General features: G+C 36.8%; 1 protein-coding gene across 4 annotated transcripts in view; it reads left to right on the top strand.

Moving 5' to 3' along the window:
* The window catches only part of RNGTT (RNA guanylyltransferase and 5'-phosphatase), a 331943-nt gene that overhangs the window by 83106 nt on the left and 231614 nt on the right, over nt 1-17223 (top strand). For all 4 annotated transcript variants that reach the window (XM_007484310.3, XM_056818579.1, XM_001376428.4 and 1 more), the window contains exon 9: nt 6920-7055. In XM_007484310.3, coding sequence (XP_007484372.1) covers nt 6920-7055 — 136 coding nt within the window. The remainder of the gene's footprint in view (nt 1-6919; nt 7056-17223) is intronic.

Here is a 17223-nt window from a genome sequence, read left to right as displayed (position 1 = left end):
GAAGCAAGAAAAAAGAAGGTACTAGTATCAATTGGGATTGGGAAAAGCTTCCTGTAGAAAGTAGAGTTTTATCAGGGACTTGAAGGAATCCAGGAAAGGCAGGAGATTGAGATGAGGAGGGAGAGGATTCCAGTTATGGGCCCAATTAGAAGATGGAATGTTTGTGCAAGCAGTAACAAAGAAGCTGATGTCACTGGATCATAGAGGATGTGGTGGGTGGGAGGATGAAAGATGTGAGAATACTGGGGTGGTGGGTTGTGAAGAATTTTGAATGCCAAATAGGACTTCATACTTGATCCTGGTGATGATGATGATGAGGCATTGGTGTTAAATGGGTAACGACCTGTACTTTAGGGAAATCACTTTGACAGCTAAGAGGAGGACGGACTGGTGTGGGGAGAGACTCATGGAAGAGAAGCTAACTAGGAAGCTATTGCAATAGTCCAGGTGTCAGATAATGAAGGCCTATACTAGGATAGCGACAGGAGAAAGGGGAGATATTATAAAGGTAAACTCAGTGGGCTGTGACAAGGAAATCACTTTAAAAGACTGATATATATTAATTTAAGGTCGCCAAGGAATTCAGCTATGTAATTCCTTAATGAAAACTCAAGTCAGCAGTCAACCTTTTATGGAGTTTAATTACAAACAGGAGGAAGAAAGGTATTAGAGATAGAGAGGGAGAGAGAGAGAAAGGGGAGAGAAGGGAATAGGGCTTAAATACCCCCTCTGTTTAGGCTGGGCCAAAAGGCCCAAGCCCTTAGATAGCTGAGGCAAAGAAAAGAGATCAGTCCCTATCACTCACGTGACCAAAATGGAGAAACAGTCTCAGGGGCCTCCACCTCCAGCTTCCTTCAGAGCAAGCTTCTCAGAGCACTTCTCCAACCAACCACCCTAGTCCTCAGACCCCGCTATCTTTAAGGAAACCATCCAAGTTCCCTCCCCTCAGTTCTCACATCTACCAATCACTGTCCATGTCTTCCCTGTGCCAATGGTGGCTCTAGCTTAACCCAGGACCGCCCAGAGGTCTGTGGCTTTGCACATGTCTGTTGAAGATCATATTCTCAAATAATTAAATCTTGATCCTTTGCTGCAGCCCTTCCTAAATCCTGTTACCCTGAGTAGGGTGGAGATTGGAATAATTAAATTTTGATCTAGGCTGCAGCCCTTCCTCAATCCTGTTAGGACTGAGTAGGGTGGAGATTGTATCAATTCTAAAATCAATCATGACTCAAAGAACTTCCTGTTCTATGCTTAAGCATAGGTCAAAGCCCTTTCCATTGTTCAGCAGAAGGTTTCTGTCCTAAAGTAATCTTAAGAAGGGAGGAGGAGGAACCTCCCTTGCCAATGGGATTCACATTCCAATAGAGTTCCCACTATCAGTATGCAATTTTCCAAGTACGAAATTTCCCAATGGTGAAATTTCCAACATTTATAAGTCTAAGAAATTTTAAGGTTTACAGGGCCTTGACCAAAGATTTAGGGATAGTGGGTAAGAGAAAAGAATTGGGGTTGAGATATAGATTGTAAACCCAGACAAGTAGGAGAGGAGTGGTATTTTAGACAGTAATATGGAATTTAGGAAAAGAGTTTGGGATTTGGGGCAGGAAGGTAATGAATTCAGGTTGCATTGAACATTATTATGCTCGTTATACCTTAAAAATATCAAAATTGCCTTTGCCACAAAACATCATTCTTAATTCTGTTTAGAACTGAGTTTCTTCTGTCATGTATTATATATATTTCCAATATCTGTCCCTCACTATAGGTTCTCTTGATGTGGAAAATTCTCTATGATTATCTTATTGCTTCTTTTGTTTCTACCCAGTTAAATACCAAGTACATATGAAGAAATAACACTGAAATTGTAAAATATTAATAGAATCATAACCTTTGAGCTTATGTGGGAATCACATTACCACTTCCTTGAAAAATGGTGATCTAGGTTGGGTTCTAGTAATGTGGAGCTCACTATTTCCATAAAGTATCTTAAACTATTTTTGTACCTGTGTAATAGCTAAAAAGTCTTCCTTTATATTTATTGTGCCCCATACTGCTTTAATTCTATTTCCTGCTTATCAAATACTCAATATTTAAATTGACCTCTACTTTGTTAATTCAGGAATTTCCTTCTGTGAAGCTGATTTAAACCCATTCATACATATCCATCTTACTGTGATTCTTATCTGTGTCTTCCAAATGATCACTATAGGGTAGTGATGGTGATCCTATTAGAGATAGAGGGCCAGGCCCTGCCTCCACCCCACCCTCTAGACTGAGTGTCATGCCCTTCCCCCTGACCAAGTTCTGGAACCCACCCCACTCCCCACTTCCACCTCCATCCCCCTTACCCCACACAGCAGAGGGAGAAAGTGCTCCCACTGCTGAGCTAATGGGGTAGGTGAAATGAGGAATGTCCTCAGTAAGTGTGGAGAGGGGAGTGGCCCCAGTGCTCTGATCCCTTCCAGCTCTGCCACCTGTGAGTCCCCCACTTTACCCTCCCATTGGGCTGCTGGGTAGAGAGGCAGGCAATATGAAACAATATTGGTGGAGAGGGGGAAGGGAAAAGCTCTGGCCAGATCCCTCTGCCTGTCTAGAAAAGCCTCGGGGTGTCATGGGGTGGTGGAAGTGGTCATGTGCCCACAGAGAGTGCTCTGTGTGCCACCTTTGGCACTATGCCATAGGTTTGCTATCACTGCCATGGGTGGGGGTGTCTAAAAGTATTAGGAAATCTTTTTTGCTTTCCACTGACATCACAAGGTACTAGTTGAATTTCCTTATTGATTATATGTTGTACCCTGCTCACATTCTCCATATGTTATTTCTCCATTGTCTTTTGTGTGATAACAATAATATCACCATGTTAGAATGTTGGTATAATTTGAGTATTGAAAAGATAGGATTTTGCTTTCATGGAAATAAAAGAAGTCTGTAATTTCTGGAAGTCCTGTTCCACTCTCTTCCTCCTATTCAACTTGAGCTCAATTCATCTGCCTTAGGTGGTATAGTGGTTAGAATTCTGGGCTTGGAATCAGAAAGACTCATCTTTCTGAGTTGAAATTTGGCCTTAGACATTTACTAGCTGTGGGATCCTGGGCAAGTTGCTTAGCCCAGTTTGTCTCAGTTTCTTCATCTAACTAGAGAAAGAAATGGCAAAACATTCCATTTATTATTGCTAAGAAAACCCCAAATATATAGTCATGAAGAATCAGACATGACTGGAATGACTGAAGAACAACAACATCTATCCTTAATATTTGTCCTAGATACACATAATTTGTGCCATGTACCCATACGAAGCCACAGGGGACCCCACTCTCTTAGAACTTGGGAGAGATGCTTTGGAATCTATTGAAAAAATCAGCAAGGTGAACTGTGGATTTGCAACAATTAAAGACCTAAGAGATCACAAATTGGAAAACCAGATGTAATCTTTCTTCCTGGCCGACACTATCAATTATGTCTACCTACTGTTTGACCAGACCAATTTCATTCACAACAATGGCTCCACCTTTGATGCAGTAATCACACCTATGGGAAATGTGTTCTGGGAGACGGCGTTTATGTCTTCAAAACTGAAGCTCACCTCATTGACCCAGAGGCCTTGCTTTGCTGCAGGAAACAGAAGGAAGAACAGTGGGAAGTAGAAGATTTAATGAGGGAATTTTACTCCCTTAAACAAAGCCAAAAATCTACATTTAGGTAAACTGCTGCTGGTCCTGGCCATTGGGAAACTCCAACAGCAGGGAAAGATGCCTCAGCTTTGGAAAACCAAAAAGTGATGAACATTAAAAAGGGCTCTAAGCATGGTGTCCCACTCTTCAGGTGTCCTAGCCAGCCCTTTACCTCCAAGTTGACATTGCCTGGACAAGTTTTCCTAGACTCCTCATAACCACATGAAGATTTGTTTTGAAATTGAACTTTAATAAATGTATTTGATTTTTCAAAAAAAGAAAAAAACAAGCTCTGTGGAGAGTACATCTAAATGTGTCTGGAAATCTGGGCAATAGTCAGTCATTCTTTATCCTCTTGCTTTTTTCCTCTGTTAGAAGAAAGGAGTTTGTACTGACCTTTGAATGGTTTACAAATCTCTTCTAGGAGACTGTAAATTTTTTAAAGCTTGATGCAACATGAATAATGTTAACATCTGGAGGATCTTACCAACCAGAGGAAATTTCTCTTCAATCTGATCTATTCTCTGTTTTGTTCTATGGAATCAAATGCTTTAAAAAAAATGAACAAACAGTAAGCACGCTAGGAAATTATATTCTCTGCATCTTTTAATTGCAAATTGATAAAGATGTGGTCAACTGTTGCATATTGCTTGTGGAAGGCTACTGGTTTTGTACTAATATCCTTATTGAGAATACTTGTGTTTTCTGTGTGGATGATTAATAAAGATTTTTGTAAAAATGGGAAAATAGGTTCATACTTATTGATACTTTCTTGACTGCCTTTTTTCAGTATTTTTCTCTCATTTTCTCTTGGTATCTCAAGGATACCAGTAGAACACTTTCATAGTCCAACTGTTATCCTTTGACCATGTTATGTGACTTAGTGCATCTTGTCTTTTGAGCTAACATTTCCCTATTTTTCATTTTTTCTTTGTTTCATGGGTTGTCATGGTCAAAAACAATTCTTCATCATCAGGTGGTCAACTTACTGGAACTGTGTCCTTATGTAAATTAGCTACACGGGATCTCAGAAAACAGACTTGTTACCAGAACCACATTACAGGTTTTTCCAGTGTAATAGAACCTGCCTCATCTTATCCTTTATTTGTACAGCTTTTGAATGCTTAAGGTTGCCACCACACCTTGATGAACCATTGTTTTGTTTTTAAAGACCTACAGACTTAGACATACATGGACAAAGATTAGTTTTTCCTTTAGTCTGAATTAGTCATTTTCTGCATATCCTTCTTTAAGGTGGCAAGTTTTCCCCCCACCAACTTTTCTTTGATAATGAATAGCATTTTCTTGTCGGTTATGCTTAAACTTTGCCTTTAATCTGCAGTGGACAAATTATAACGGTTTATGCTTGTTATTTTTTACTTGTAGAGAACTTGTTGTTTTTTTTTAACCACTGTATATACAATATTGACATAAGATCATAGATTTAGAGCAAGAAGGAACTTTAGAGATCATTTAGTCCAATACCCATTTTATAGATGAAGAAACTGAGAACCCAAAGAAGGAAAATGACTTAGCTACGGTCATTTTTGGGTAATAATGAATGGAATTGCCCTTCAAACCACATATTCTGAATCAGACTCTTGTATTCTTTGCAAAATCTAACAGTAGGCAGTTTTATGAGAGGAAGGTCTGGGTCTTTGCATATGTGTTAGAACTTTTGTTTTATTTTTTATCATTTTTCTTATTTGATATCTGCTTTTTCTAATTTTTTTGATGGTAACTTTATGCGATAATGCATAACATTTTCTTTGTGGATGTACTTAAACTTTGCCTTTATTCCACATCAGATATATTATTTATATAATATATATATATATATATATATATTTATATATAGCAAACTTGTCATTTTTGCCATTGTATATACTATACTGACATAAGACAAGAGATTTAGAATAGTGATTAATCATAAAATATTACTGTAGTTTGCAAAATGTTTTCCTTATAAACCAGTGAGTTTGATGGTGCACGTATTAGACCTATTTTATAGTGGAAAAAATTGAGATTGAATGGAACTGGCTAGGAGTGAGTTATTAGTTTGCTACCAGATTTAAAAAATTAGTCTATTATTTAGTTAGAGTACATTTCATAGAAAACATTAACTACCTTGTTTGTTGAGAATGAAATTTAATAGAATAAGATTTTGCAATGTTCAATATGTAAATAGAAATCTATTACTAAAATTTGATATTGAGTATAATGGGATATTACTTAAATAATGTAGGTTACAATTATCATTGAAGGCAGGATGGTAATTATCTGTAGCTAACAGTAGATAACCCTGCATTGTATGAAATAGCTTTCTTTTTGATGGTCTTATTTGTTAACTATTACATTTTTTTAGAATGATGGAGAAATCTTTCCATATATTCCCTTACCCACCCTTTACAACATGAAATAGCTCATTCATTTCCTTTCCTTTAAGAAACAAAACAAAAACAAAAACTCCTTACCTTCTATCTTTCTACCTTAGAATTAATATTTTTTGGTTCCAAAGTAGAAGAGTGGTGATGACTAAGCAGTGGTGGTTGTCACTTGCCCAGGGTCAAATAGTTAGGAAGTGTCTGAGCCTATATTTGAAACCAGGATCTCCCATCTCTAGGCCTTGCTCTCAATTCACTGAACCATCTAGCTGTCCCCTACTTGATAATTCTTTGTACAAGTATGTCTAAGGTTGTATGTCTTTAAAAACAAAAACTTGATAATTGCTTAATAGCATCCCAACTTGATGGGAACTCATTTTATTTTCCATTCTTTTTTTTTTACCAAAAAGTGCTGCTATAAATATTTTGTACTATTGGACCTTTCCCATTTTCTTTGAACTCTTTGGACATATATTAGTAGTAGGATTAGTGGGTCAAAGAATGTCTTTCTGTCTCTCTATCTATTCATTCATCCATTCCAAATTACTTTGACCAGTTATCTGTTAGAGAATAGCCCTTGTCTTTTTGTTTTATGCATAAATCCCTTAAAAATATTTTTATCTCAGATTTTTATCAGAGGAATTTGTTGCAAATTTTTTTCAGTTTTCCTTTCCTTTTTTGATTCTAACTGTATTCATTATGAAATATATATTTTTAGAACTAAGCAAACAAAGAACATTTTTGCAGTCTTGGTTATCATGATTCCATATTTCTTATAATCTTTTGTTAATAATTTATTATCATTTAGAATTTTTTCAGGATGTTGTGAATCTGAATAATTTGCACTGTATCATTTTTTAGGTACATGATGTTGATTGATGGCACAAATGAAGTTTTTATGATAGATAGAGACAACTCAGTTTTTCATGTGTCAAATTTGGAATTTCCATTCCGTAAGGATCTTCGTATTCATTTGTCAAATACCCTTTTGGATGGGGTAAGTCATGCTTAACATTTCTTTTGCAATATTGCTATTTTTCTTAATATCTGTTTTAATAATCAATAGTATTCATAATGCATAGCAATTAAAAATGATTTATGGAGAAACTGAAACTTTATTAAACCATTTGTGGATTGCATATACATTGAACATTAGTGATGGCTGTTTAAGAGGGAACTTAATATTGACTTAATATTGAAAATATAGGGATTGAATTTAGACTTTGGTACCTGTGTTATATAAACAACATAGACATAAACAATTCTCTCACTCTCTCTCTCTCTCTCTCTCTCTTTCTCTCTCTCTCTCTCTCTCTCTCTCTCTCTCTCTCTCTCTCTCTCTCTCTCTCTCTCTCACAACAAATCTACATTTTGGGAAGAGTTGAGTCAATGATTTGATAGTGGTTAAAGTACAGTGGTTGGCAGAAAGGGGCAAGAAGATCTTTCTTACCTTGTGTATGTGAACTTGACTGAGGAGACAGACTCAGGCAGCATATCATTTAATCAGTAAGGATATTTGGAAATAAGTTAGATCAGATAATTTGTGCAATAAATTAGAATAAGAAAAGCATAGGATTGGGGAAACCCAATCAGAAAAGAGTTCATGAGGACTTTGGAAGTTGATGTGGGAGAACTTGGAAACCCCATAGTTATTACGGAACCCCTTATCCTTCAACCTTGTTCTATTTTCATTCTTTACAACTTTAATATAGTGACTTAAAAATCTGTGGTTTTAAAATTGCCTGCTTGGGAAATAAATTTAAACACTTAAGTATACTGATAGAAAAATAATCTTAATCATAGGTATGGAAAATTATTTCCACCCTCCCCCTCCTTTTTTAATGATAAAGAAAAAAATTATACAGAATAAAATTGATGAAGGAATTAAATTATAATAAGGTGAAAGTAGAGCTGTTCTGGACTATGAATTCTTTTTTTTTATAATATAAAAGTAGTACAAAGAATTTTAAATATGGTCAGTGAAAAGTAATGTAAGGTCTTGGAATTTATCCTGCCTCTTCAATTAATTCTGTCTTCATACATGAGAATGAACAGGTCAAATTTAAAATAGTTCATAATTATGGTGCAGCTTTTTTTTTTTTAGCAATATGTCAGGGTGAACATTTTTCCATTATTTGAAATGTATACAACTATATAGCTTTCCTTTACACATGGACTAAATTTTAGTTGCCTCATTTTTAATATATTGCTAATTATTACTAAAGAAGGGTTTTGGAAATTTTTTGAATAGTTGCCAAAATAGTTTTATTTACTAGTCCTTGTCAACCTTATAATTCTTAAACGAAGACAAATATGAATGAGAAATATGGCTTTTAAATGAATATTATAAATTATATAGTTTAACAAACAAATATAACAGTTTCATTGTTTGATATTTAAAGTAACTAGTATAAATTAGTTTTAATTGAAAATTACTCAACCATTCTGTTTCGGAATAAATGCCACCAAATTGATTATCTGTTCTAATAAGAATTATGGAAAGAGTGGATAATTGACATCTATTGTTGACTAAAAATTAATTTTAGTCCTTAATTTCAGACTGCTCCTCCAACTCCCACCCCAAATCTGAACTAATCTTTTTGTTAGAGTTACTAAAATATATCAGTCAGTTAATAATAATTTATTAAATGTCAATGTGAATTTCATATTCAAATCGAATTACTTCATGTTTTCTCTTGGAAACATTAGAAATCATTTGGGGTCTGCCTGAATATTAGTGAGAATATGGAAAGAACAGAGGAATGTGTAACAGGATTGCCAGGTACAAAGAAATAGGATGCCAATTGCAATGATTTGTGGGGGTAGAACTAGAGCAGATGATATTGGAAGAAGGAGTGGATACAGAACAGGTATAGGGGTCAGCTGTAGTAAGGAGCAGAGATGAGTACTACATAGACTGTATTTTATTATTATTATTATTTTTAATAAATCCTTACTTTCTGTCTTGGAGTCAATACTGTGTATTGGCTCCAAGGCAGAAGAGTGGTAAGGGCTAAGCAATGGGGGTTAAGTGACTTGCCCAGGGTCATACAGTTGGGAAATGTCTGAGGCCAAATTGGAACCTAGGACCTCCCTTCTCTAGGCCTGGCTCTCAATCCACTGAGCTACCCAGATGCCCCCCAAAACAATTGATAAATGTTCTCCTTCTCTCTCTCTCTCTCTCTCTCTCTCTCTCCCTCTCTCTCTCCCTCTCCCTCTCCCTCTCCCTCTCCCTCTCCCTCTCCCTCTCCCTCCCTCCATCCTGTAAAATGAGGGGGTCAAACTAATTGTTTCTTGAGGTATCTCCCAGCTCTGAATTTATCCTCTAACAAATCATTTATTGTGGCTACTGTGTTGAAGAATTCTCTTGGCCAAAGGGGTGGATGAAAACAATTTGTTTTAATGACATAAAGATAGAGAAAACAGATTCTGTGAAGGACCTTGGTTAGACAGTGAAGAAGCCAAGATCATCTACTTCTTCTCAAGCCATTGTCTGGCCATTGGGATTTGATGATGATGAAGATAGTGAGGCTGATGACTTTATGCAGCTTTGTCTCACTTAAATCCAGTTTATGTGTTAGTCAAGACATCACCCCATGATTTTAGTACTCTTTGAGCATGAAGGTTAACCACCAACTACGTGCCAGACATTTTGCTAGGTACTGGGGATACAAAGTCAAAAATGAAGCAGGTCTTGCCTCAAGAACCTTGCTCTGTTGTGTGAGAACTACTTGCCTGCATACACATACTCATTCAAAATAAAAAGAAGGAAATTTTTTTTCAGGAAGGTACCAACCAGGATACACTACATGTGCTTTGTGGTCCCCTTTTATCCTGCCTTTTCTAGCACATTGACTTCTGTTATTCCTTCTTTCTCATTTGTCTCTGCTGTCTCAACCTCTACTGTTCATTCATTTATTCATTTATTTATTTATTTATTGGAGTAAGGAATTTTATTTTATTAATTGATTTAGAATATTTTTCCCATAGCCAATGAGTAATTCCACTGGGCTTTATATGTGTCTTTGATCAAGATCCATTTCCATATTAATATTTGCATACGGGTGATCATTTAGAGTCTACATCCCCATCTATCCAGTTAATCAGTCAGTTGTTTTTCTTCTCTGTTTCAACTTCCACAGTTCTTTCTCTGGATGTGAATAGCATTCCTTCTCATAAGTCCCTCAAAATTGTCCTGGATTATTGCATTGCTAATAATAGAGAAGTCCATTACATTCGACTTTACCACATTGTATCAGTTTCTGTGTACAATGTTCTCCTGGTTCTGCTCCTTTCACTCTGCGTCAATTCCTAGAGGTCATTCCAGTTCACATGGACTTCCTCCAGTTCTTTATTCCTTTCAGCACAATAGTATTCCATCACCAATGGATACTATAATTTGTTCAGCCATTTCCCATTTGAAGGGCATCCCCTTATTTTCCAATTTTTTACCACCACAATGAGTGAAGCTATAAATATTCTTGTACAAGTTTTTCCCCCAATTTTCTCTTTGGGGTATAAACCCAGCAGTGCTATGGCTGGATCAAAAGGCAGACAGTCCCTTAAAGCCCTTTGAGCATAGTTTAAAATTGTGTTCCAGAATTGTTGAATTAATTCACAATTCCACCAACAATGCATTAGTGTCCCAATTTTGCCATATCCCCTCCAACATTTATTATTTTCCTTTCCTGTCATTTTAGCTAATCTGCTAGGTGTGAGGTGGTACCTTAGAGTTGTTTTGATTTGTATTTCTCTGATTCCAAGAGATTCAGAACACTTTTTCATAGTTTTGATTTCTTTATCTGAAAGTTGTCTATTCATGTCCCTTGCCCATTTATCAATAGGGTAATGGCTTGATTTTTTTGTACAATTGATTTAGCTCCTTATAAATCTGAGTAATTAGACGTTTGTCAGATTGAACCTCTACTGTTTACAAACATATTCATGTCTTCCTGTCCCTCACTTGGTCTATTCATTTTAATATCCTACATCTCTTTCCCTTTTTCTTTTCTTTTCCCTTAAGCATTTAAGATGTTCTATCCTTTCACTTGCTTTCCTCTCTTCTCTTCTCTTCTTAACATTCTGCAGTCTGGCTTCTGACCTCACCATTCAACTAATTTCTTTCTTCAAAGGCACCAATGGTGTCTTAATTGCCAAATTTAAAGGCTCTTTCTTAATTTTCATCTTTCTTGATCTCTCTGAACCCTTTAACATTAATGATAACTCTTTTCTTGATCTCTTTAGGTTTTTGTGACACTGCTCTTTCCTGGTTATTCTGCAACCTATCCAGTCACTTCTTAGTCTCTTTTGTTGGTTCTTTTTTTTTTTTTAATCCTTGCTTTCTGTCTTAGAATCGATACTGAATATCAGTTCCAAGGCAAAAGAGTGGTAAGGGCTAGGCAACTGGGGTTAATTGACTTTCCCAGGGACAATTTTCTGAGGCCATATTGAAACCCAGGATGCTCTGTCTCCAGGTTTCCAGGCCTTCTCTCTCTATCTGCTGAGCCACCCAGCTGCTGCATTTTTGTTGGATCTTAATTGAGGGTCCACTTGGGAAACCATAGCTGTTCCTTAAGGCTTTGACCTGGGCTCTCTTCTCTTTTCTATCTATATTATTTCATTTTGTGCTTTTATTAGCAGCCAGGGATTCAATTCAACTACCATCTCTCTGCACACAATTCCCAAATCTGTTTTCTTTCCCCTGATATCTAGTTTTATTTCTCCAACTGACTTTTGGACATCTCAAATTGGGTATTGTATAGACATCTTAAACTCCCCCATTCTACTCATTGATGTTTTCCTCAATTTTTTCCCTCTTCTCAAATTCTCTTATTAATTTTGAGAAAATCATCTGCCCAGAGGCATTGAGGCTAAGACCCTTGATACCATCTGACTAATCTCACTTTCATTCATATTATCCTATCTGCTTCCAGTTGCATCTTTCCAACATCACATATCTTTCCTCTCCTTTCTTCTGACATTGCTACATTTTAGCATTTTGACCTAAACTATATTAATTATTGGTCGCCATGGGATATCCCAAATAAAAAAATAATACCCAAGTCAGCTTGAAATTTATGGTGATTTAATTAATATAGTGAAAGAAATTAAGAAGAAGGGAGAAGGAAAGGGTGTAGGATTTCTCCCGCCTGGCTTGTGCCAGGGGGGAAGATTAGAGACTCCAGGAAGATAAAAGTTTTGGAGAGTAGGGAGGAAGGAATCAGCCTCAACTCCAAGAGGGCTCAGCCAAGATGCCTGAACCTGAATTAGCGCAAGGACAAACTCACTGCCAAAACCCAGACAAATAGCTGCCACCATGCCAAGATGTCGGAATGCTTAGCACGCTGCCAGCCAGAGCCACCTCTCCAGGAAAAGAGACCAACGAGAGGAAGCTCCGTGCAAAAGCCTAGATGATTCTACCTCACTTTCCTGTGTCTCCTCTGCACCAATGGTAGCCTACGCTTGACTTAGGACAGCCCAGGGGTCTGTCAGCTGTTTCTGATTTGTCAATTTCTCTGTCAAAGGCCACCTTCTTAAAACTCAATCCTCAAACATGGTTACAGACATTCCCTGATTTTGTTAGAGAAAGTAGGGTAGAGTAATACAAAGTTCCCAAGATATCCCTGATTTTGTTAGAATAAGCATCTTCATTGTTACAAATCAGGAGATAGCTAAATCCAGTCTTCACACTCTCTGGTTTAGGTCCTTATCACCTTTTCCCAATTTCAATACTCTGCTTGGTTTCTGTGTCTCAAATGCCTTCCCACTCCACTTCATTCTAATTTTAGCTTTCAAAAAGTTCTTTCTAAGTTAGAACTCTAGCCATATCACTTCTGTGTTCGGTAACTGCAGTGGTTCCCTATTCAATTTGGCTTCTAAAGCCCTTCATATTCTGGCCCTTTCCTACCTTTCCAGTATTTTTATACTTTATTCCCCTCCAGGTACTACTCTACAACTCGGTGACACTGTCCTCCTTGCTTTTCCTTTTATAGTACACTCTTGTCTGACTTCCTGCATTTTCACTGGTTCACTCCTATACTTGGAATTCTCTTTCACTTCATCCCTTCCTACTGCCTTCAAGGAGACTTCTACAAAACTCTGAAATTCTACTTTGGTCAAGAAGTTTTTCCTGAACCCCTTAAACAGGTGCATTCCCTGTGAGATTACTTCCAGTCTATGCTTTTTATTTAAAAAAAAATTTATTTATTTAATTTAGAATATTTTTCCATGGTTACACAATTCATGTTCTTTTCCTCCCTTCCTCCCTCCTCTCTCCCAGAGCTAAGAAACAATTCTACTGGGTTTTATGTGTATCATTGTTCCAAACCTATTTTGATATTATTCCTTTTTGCAATAGAGTGATCATTTAAAGTCAACATCCCTAAGCATATCCCCATTGAACCAGGGTGATCCATTTTATGTTTTTCTTCTGTGTTTCTACTCCCACAGTTCTTTCTCTGGATATGATTAGCATTCTTTCATATTGGCCAATCTGCTAGGTGTGAGGTGGGAACTCAAGAGTTGTTTTGAGTTGCACTTCTCTAATGAGAGATTTAAGGCAATTTTCAGTTAAAGAAATCAAAACTATTAATAAGCACATGAAAAAATGTTCTAAATCTCTTAAAATCAGAGAAATACAAATCAAAACAACTCTGAGGTACCACCTCACACCTAGCAGTTTGGCTGACATGACAGCAAAGGAAAGTAATGAATGTTGGGGGGGATGTGGCAAAATTGGGACATTAATACATTGCTGGTGGAGTTGTGAATTGATCCAACCATTCTGGAAGGCAATTTGGAACTATGCCCAAAGGGTGCTAAGGGACTGCCTACCCTTTGATCAGGCCATAATATTGCTAGGTTTGTACCTCAAAGAGATAATAAGGAAAAATACCTGTACCAGAATATTCATAGCTGCCTTCTTTGTGGTGGCAAAAATTGGAAAATGAGGGGATGCCCTCCAGTTGGGGAATGGCTGAACAAATTGTCGTAACTATTGGTGATGGAATACTATTGTGCTCAAAGGAATAATAAACTGGAGGAATTCTATGTGAACTGGAACGATCTCGAGGAATTGATGCAGAGTGAATGGAACAGAACCAGAACATGGTACACAGAGGCCGAAACACTGCGGAACAATTGAATGTAATGATCTTCTCTATTAGTAGCAATGCAGTGATCCAGAACAATTTGGAGGGACTTCTGAGAAAGAACGCTATCCACATTCAGAGGAAGAACTGTGGGAGTAGAAACATAAGAAAAAGAACTGCTTGATGGCAAGGGTTGATGGGAATATGATTAGGGATATAGACTCTAAATGACCACCCTAATGCAAATATCAATAATATAGAAAACCCAGTGGAATTATGTGTCAGCTGCGGGAGAGGGTCGGGGATAGGGAAGGGAAAGAACATGAATCTTGTAACCATGGAAAAAATATTCTAAATTAGCTAATTAAATGAAATTTTCTCAAGATAAAAAACAAAAAAGGAAAAAAAATTATGTGAGATTTAGAACACTTTTTGATGTGCTTATTGATAGTTTTGATTTCTTTATCTGAAATTGCCTATTCATGTCCCTTGCCCATTTATCAATTGGGGATTGGCTTAATTTTATATACAATTGATTTAGCTTATTATAGACTTGGGAAATCAGACCTTTTTCAGAGGTTTTTGTTATAAACATTTTTCCCAATTTGTTGCTTCCCTTCTAATTTTTGTTGTATTGGTTTTGTTTGTACAAAATCTTTTTAATTTAATGTAATCAAAATTATTCATTTTATATTTTGAAATATTCTCTATATCTTGCTCATTCTTTTTTTTTTAATATATTTTATTTGATCATTTCCAAGCATTATTAGTAAAAGACATAGATCATTTTCTTTTCCTCCCCCCCACCCCCCATAGCCGACGCATAAGTCCACTGGGCATTAGATGTTTTCTTGATTTGAACCCATTGCTTTGTTGATAGTATTTGCATTAGAGTGTTCATTTAGAGTCTATCCTCTGTCATGTCCCCTCAACCTCTGTATTCAGGCAGTTGCTTTTTCTCAGTGTTTCCACTCCCATAGTTTATCCTTTGCTTATGAATGGTGTTTTTTTCTCCTGGATCCCTGCATGTTGTTCAGGGACATTACACCGCCACTAATGGAGAAGTCCATTACGTTCGATTATACCACAGTGTATTAGTCTCTGTGTACAATGTTCTCCTGGTTCTGCTCCTCTCGCTCTGCATCACTTCCTGGAGGTTGTTCCAGTCTCCATGGAACTTCTCCACTTTATTATTCCTTTTAGCACAATAGTATTCCATCACCAACATATACCACAGTTTGCTCAGCCATTCCCCAATTGATGGGCATCCCCTCGTTTTCCAGTTTTGGGCCACCACAAAGAGCGCAGCTATGAATATTTTTGTACAAGTCTTTGTGTCCATTATCTCTTTGGGGTACAGACCCAGCAGTGCTATGGCTGGGTCAAAGGGTAGATATTCTTTTGTTGCCCTTTGGGCATAGTTCCAAATTGCCCTCCAGAATGGTTGGATCAATTCACAACTCCACCAGCAATGAATTAATGTCCCTACTTTGCCACATCCCCTCCAGCATTCATTACTTTCCTTTGCTGTTATGTTAGCCAATCTGCTAGGTGTGAGGTGATACCTCAGAGTTGTTTTGATTTGCATCTCTCTGATTATAAGAGATGTAGAACACTTCTTCATGTGCTTGTTAATAGTTTTGATTTCTTTATCTGAGAACTGCCTATCCATTTCCCTTGCCCATTTATCAATTGGAGAATGGCTTGATTTTTTGTACAATTGATTTAGCTCATTATAAATATGAGTAATTAAACCTTTGTCAGAGGTTTCTATGAAGATTTTTTCCCAATTTGTTGTTTCCCTTCTGATTTTAGTTATATTGGTTTTGTTTGTACAAAAGCTTTTTAGTTTGATGTAGTCAAAATTATTTATTTTACATTTTGTGATTCTTTCTATATCTTGCTTGGTTTTAAAGCCTTTCCCCTCCCAAAGGTCTGACATGTATACTATTCTGTGTTTACCCAATTTACTTATGGTTTCCTTCTTTATGTTTAAGTCACTCACCCATTTTGAATTTATCTTGGTGTAGGGTGTGAGGTGTTGATCTATTCCTAGTCTCTCCCACACTGTCTTCCAATTTTCCCAGCAGTTTTTATCGAATAGTGGATTTTTGTCCCAAAAGCTGGGATCTTTGGGTTTATCGTATACTGTCATGCTGAGGTCGCTTTCCCCCAGTCTATTCCACTGATCTTCCTTTCTGTTTCTTAGCCAGTACCAAATTGTTTTGATGACTGCTGCTTTGTAATATAGTTTAAGGTCATGGACTGCAAGGCCCCCATCATATGTGTTTTTTTTCATTATTTCCCTGGATATCCTTGATCTTTTGTTCTTCCAAATGAACTTTGTTATGGTTTTTTCTAAATCAGTGAAGAAGTATTTTGGTAGTTCAATGGGTATGGCACTAAATAGATAGATGAGTTTGGGTAGGATGGTCATTTTTATTATATTGGCTCATCCTATCCATGAGCAGTTAATGTTTTTCCATTTGTTCAAGTCTAGTTTTAGTTGTGTGGCGAGTGTTTTGTAGTTGTGTTCATATAGTTCCTGTGTTTGTCTTGGGAGATAGATTCCTAGGTATTTTATTTTGTCTAAGGTGATTTTGAATGGAATTTCTCTTTCTAGTTCTTGCTGCTGAGCTGTGTTGGAGATATATAGAAAAGCTGATGATTTATGTGGGTTTATTTTGTATCCTGCAACTTTGCTAAAGTTGTTGATTATTTCAATTAGCTTTTTGGTTGAATCTCTAGGATTCCTTAAGTAGACCATCATGTCATCCGCAAAGAGTGATAACTTGGTCTCCTCCTTGCCTATTTTGATGCCTTCAATTCCTTTATCTTCTCTAATTGCTACTGCTAGTGTTTCTAGTACAATGTCAAATAGTAGAGGTGATAATGGGCATCCTTGTTTCACTCCTGATCTTATTGGGAATGCATCTAGTTTATCCCCATTGCAGATGATATTAGCTGTTGGTTTTAGATATATACTGTTTATTATTTTTAGGAATGACCCTTCTATTCCAATGCTTTCTAGTGTTTTTAATAGGAATGGGTGTTGTATTTTATCAAAGGCTTTTT

Source organism: Monodelphis domestica, chromosome 2 (assembly GCF_027887165.1).
Source record: "Monodelphis domestica isolate mMonDom1 chromosome 2, mMonDom1.pri, whole genome shotgun sequence".
NCBI classification, from domain to species: Eukaryota; Metazoa; Chordata; class Mammalia; order Didelphimorphia; family Didelphidae; genus Monodelphis; species Monodelphis domestica.
Note: the sequence above shows the minus strand (reverse complement) of the source record. Positions and strands in the feature narration are given on the sequence as shown.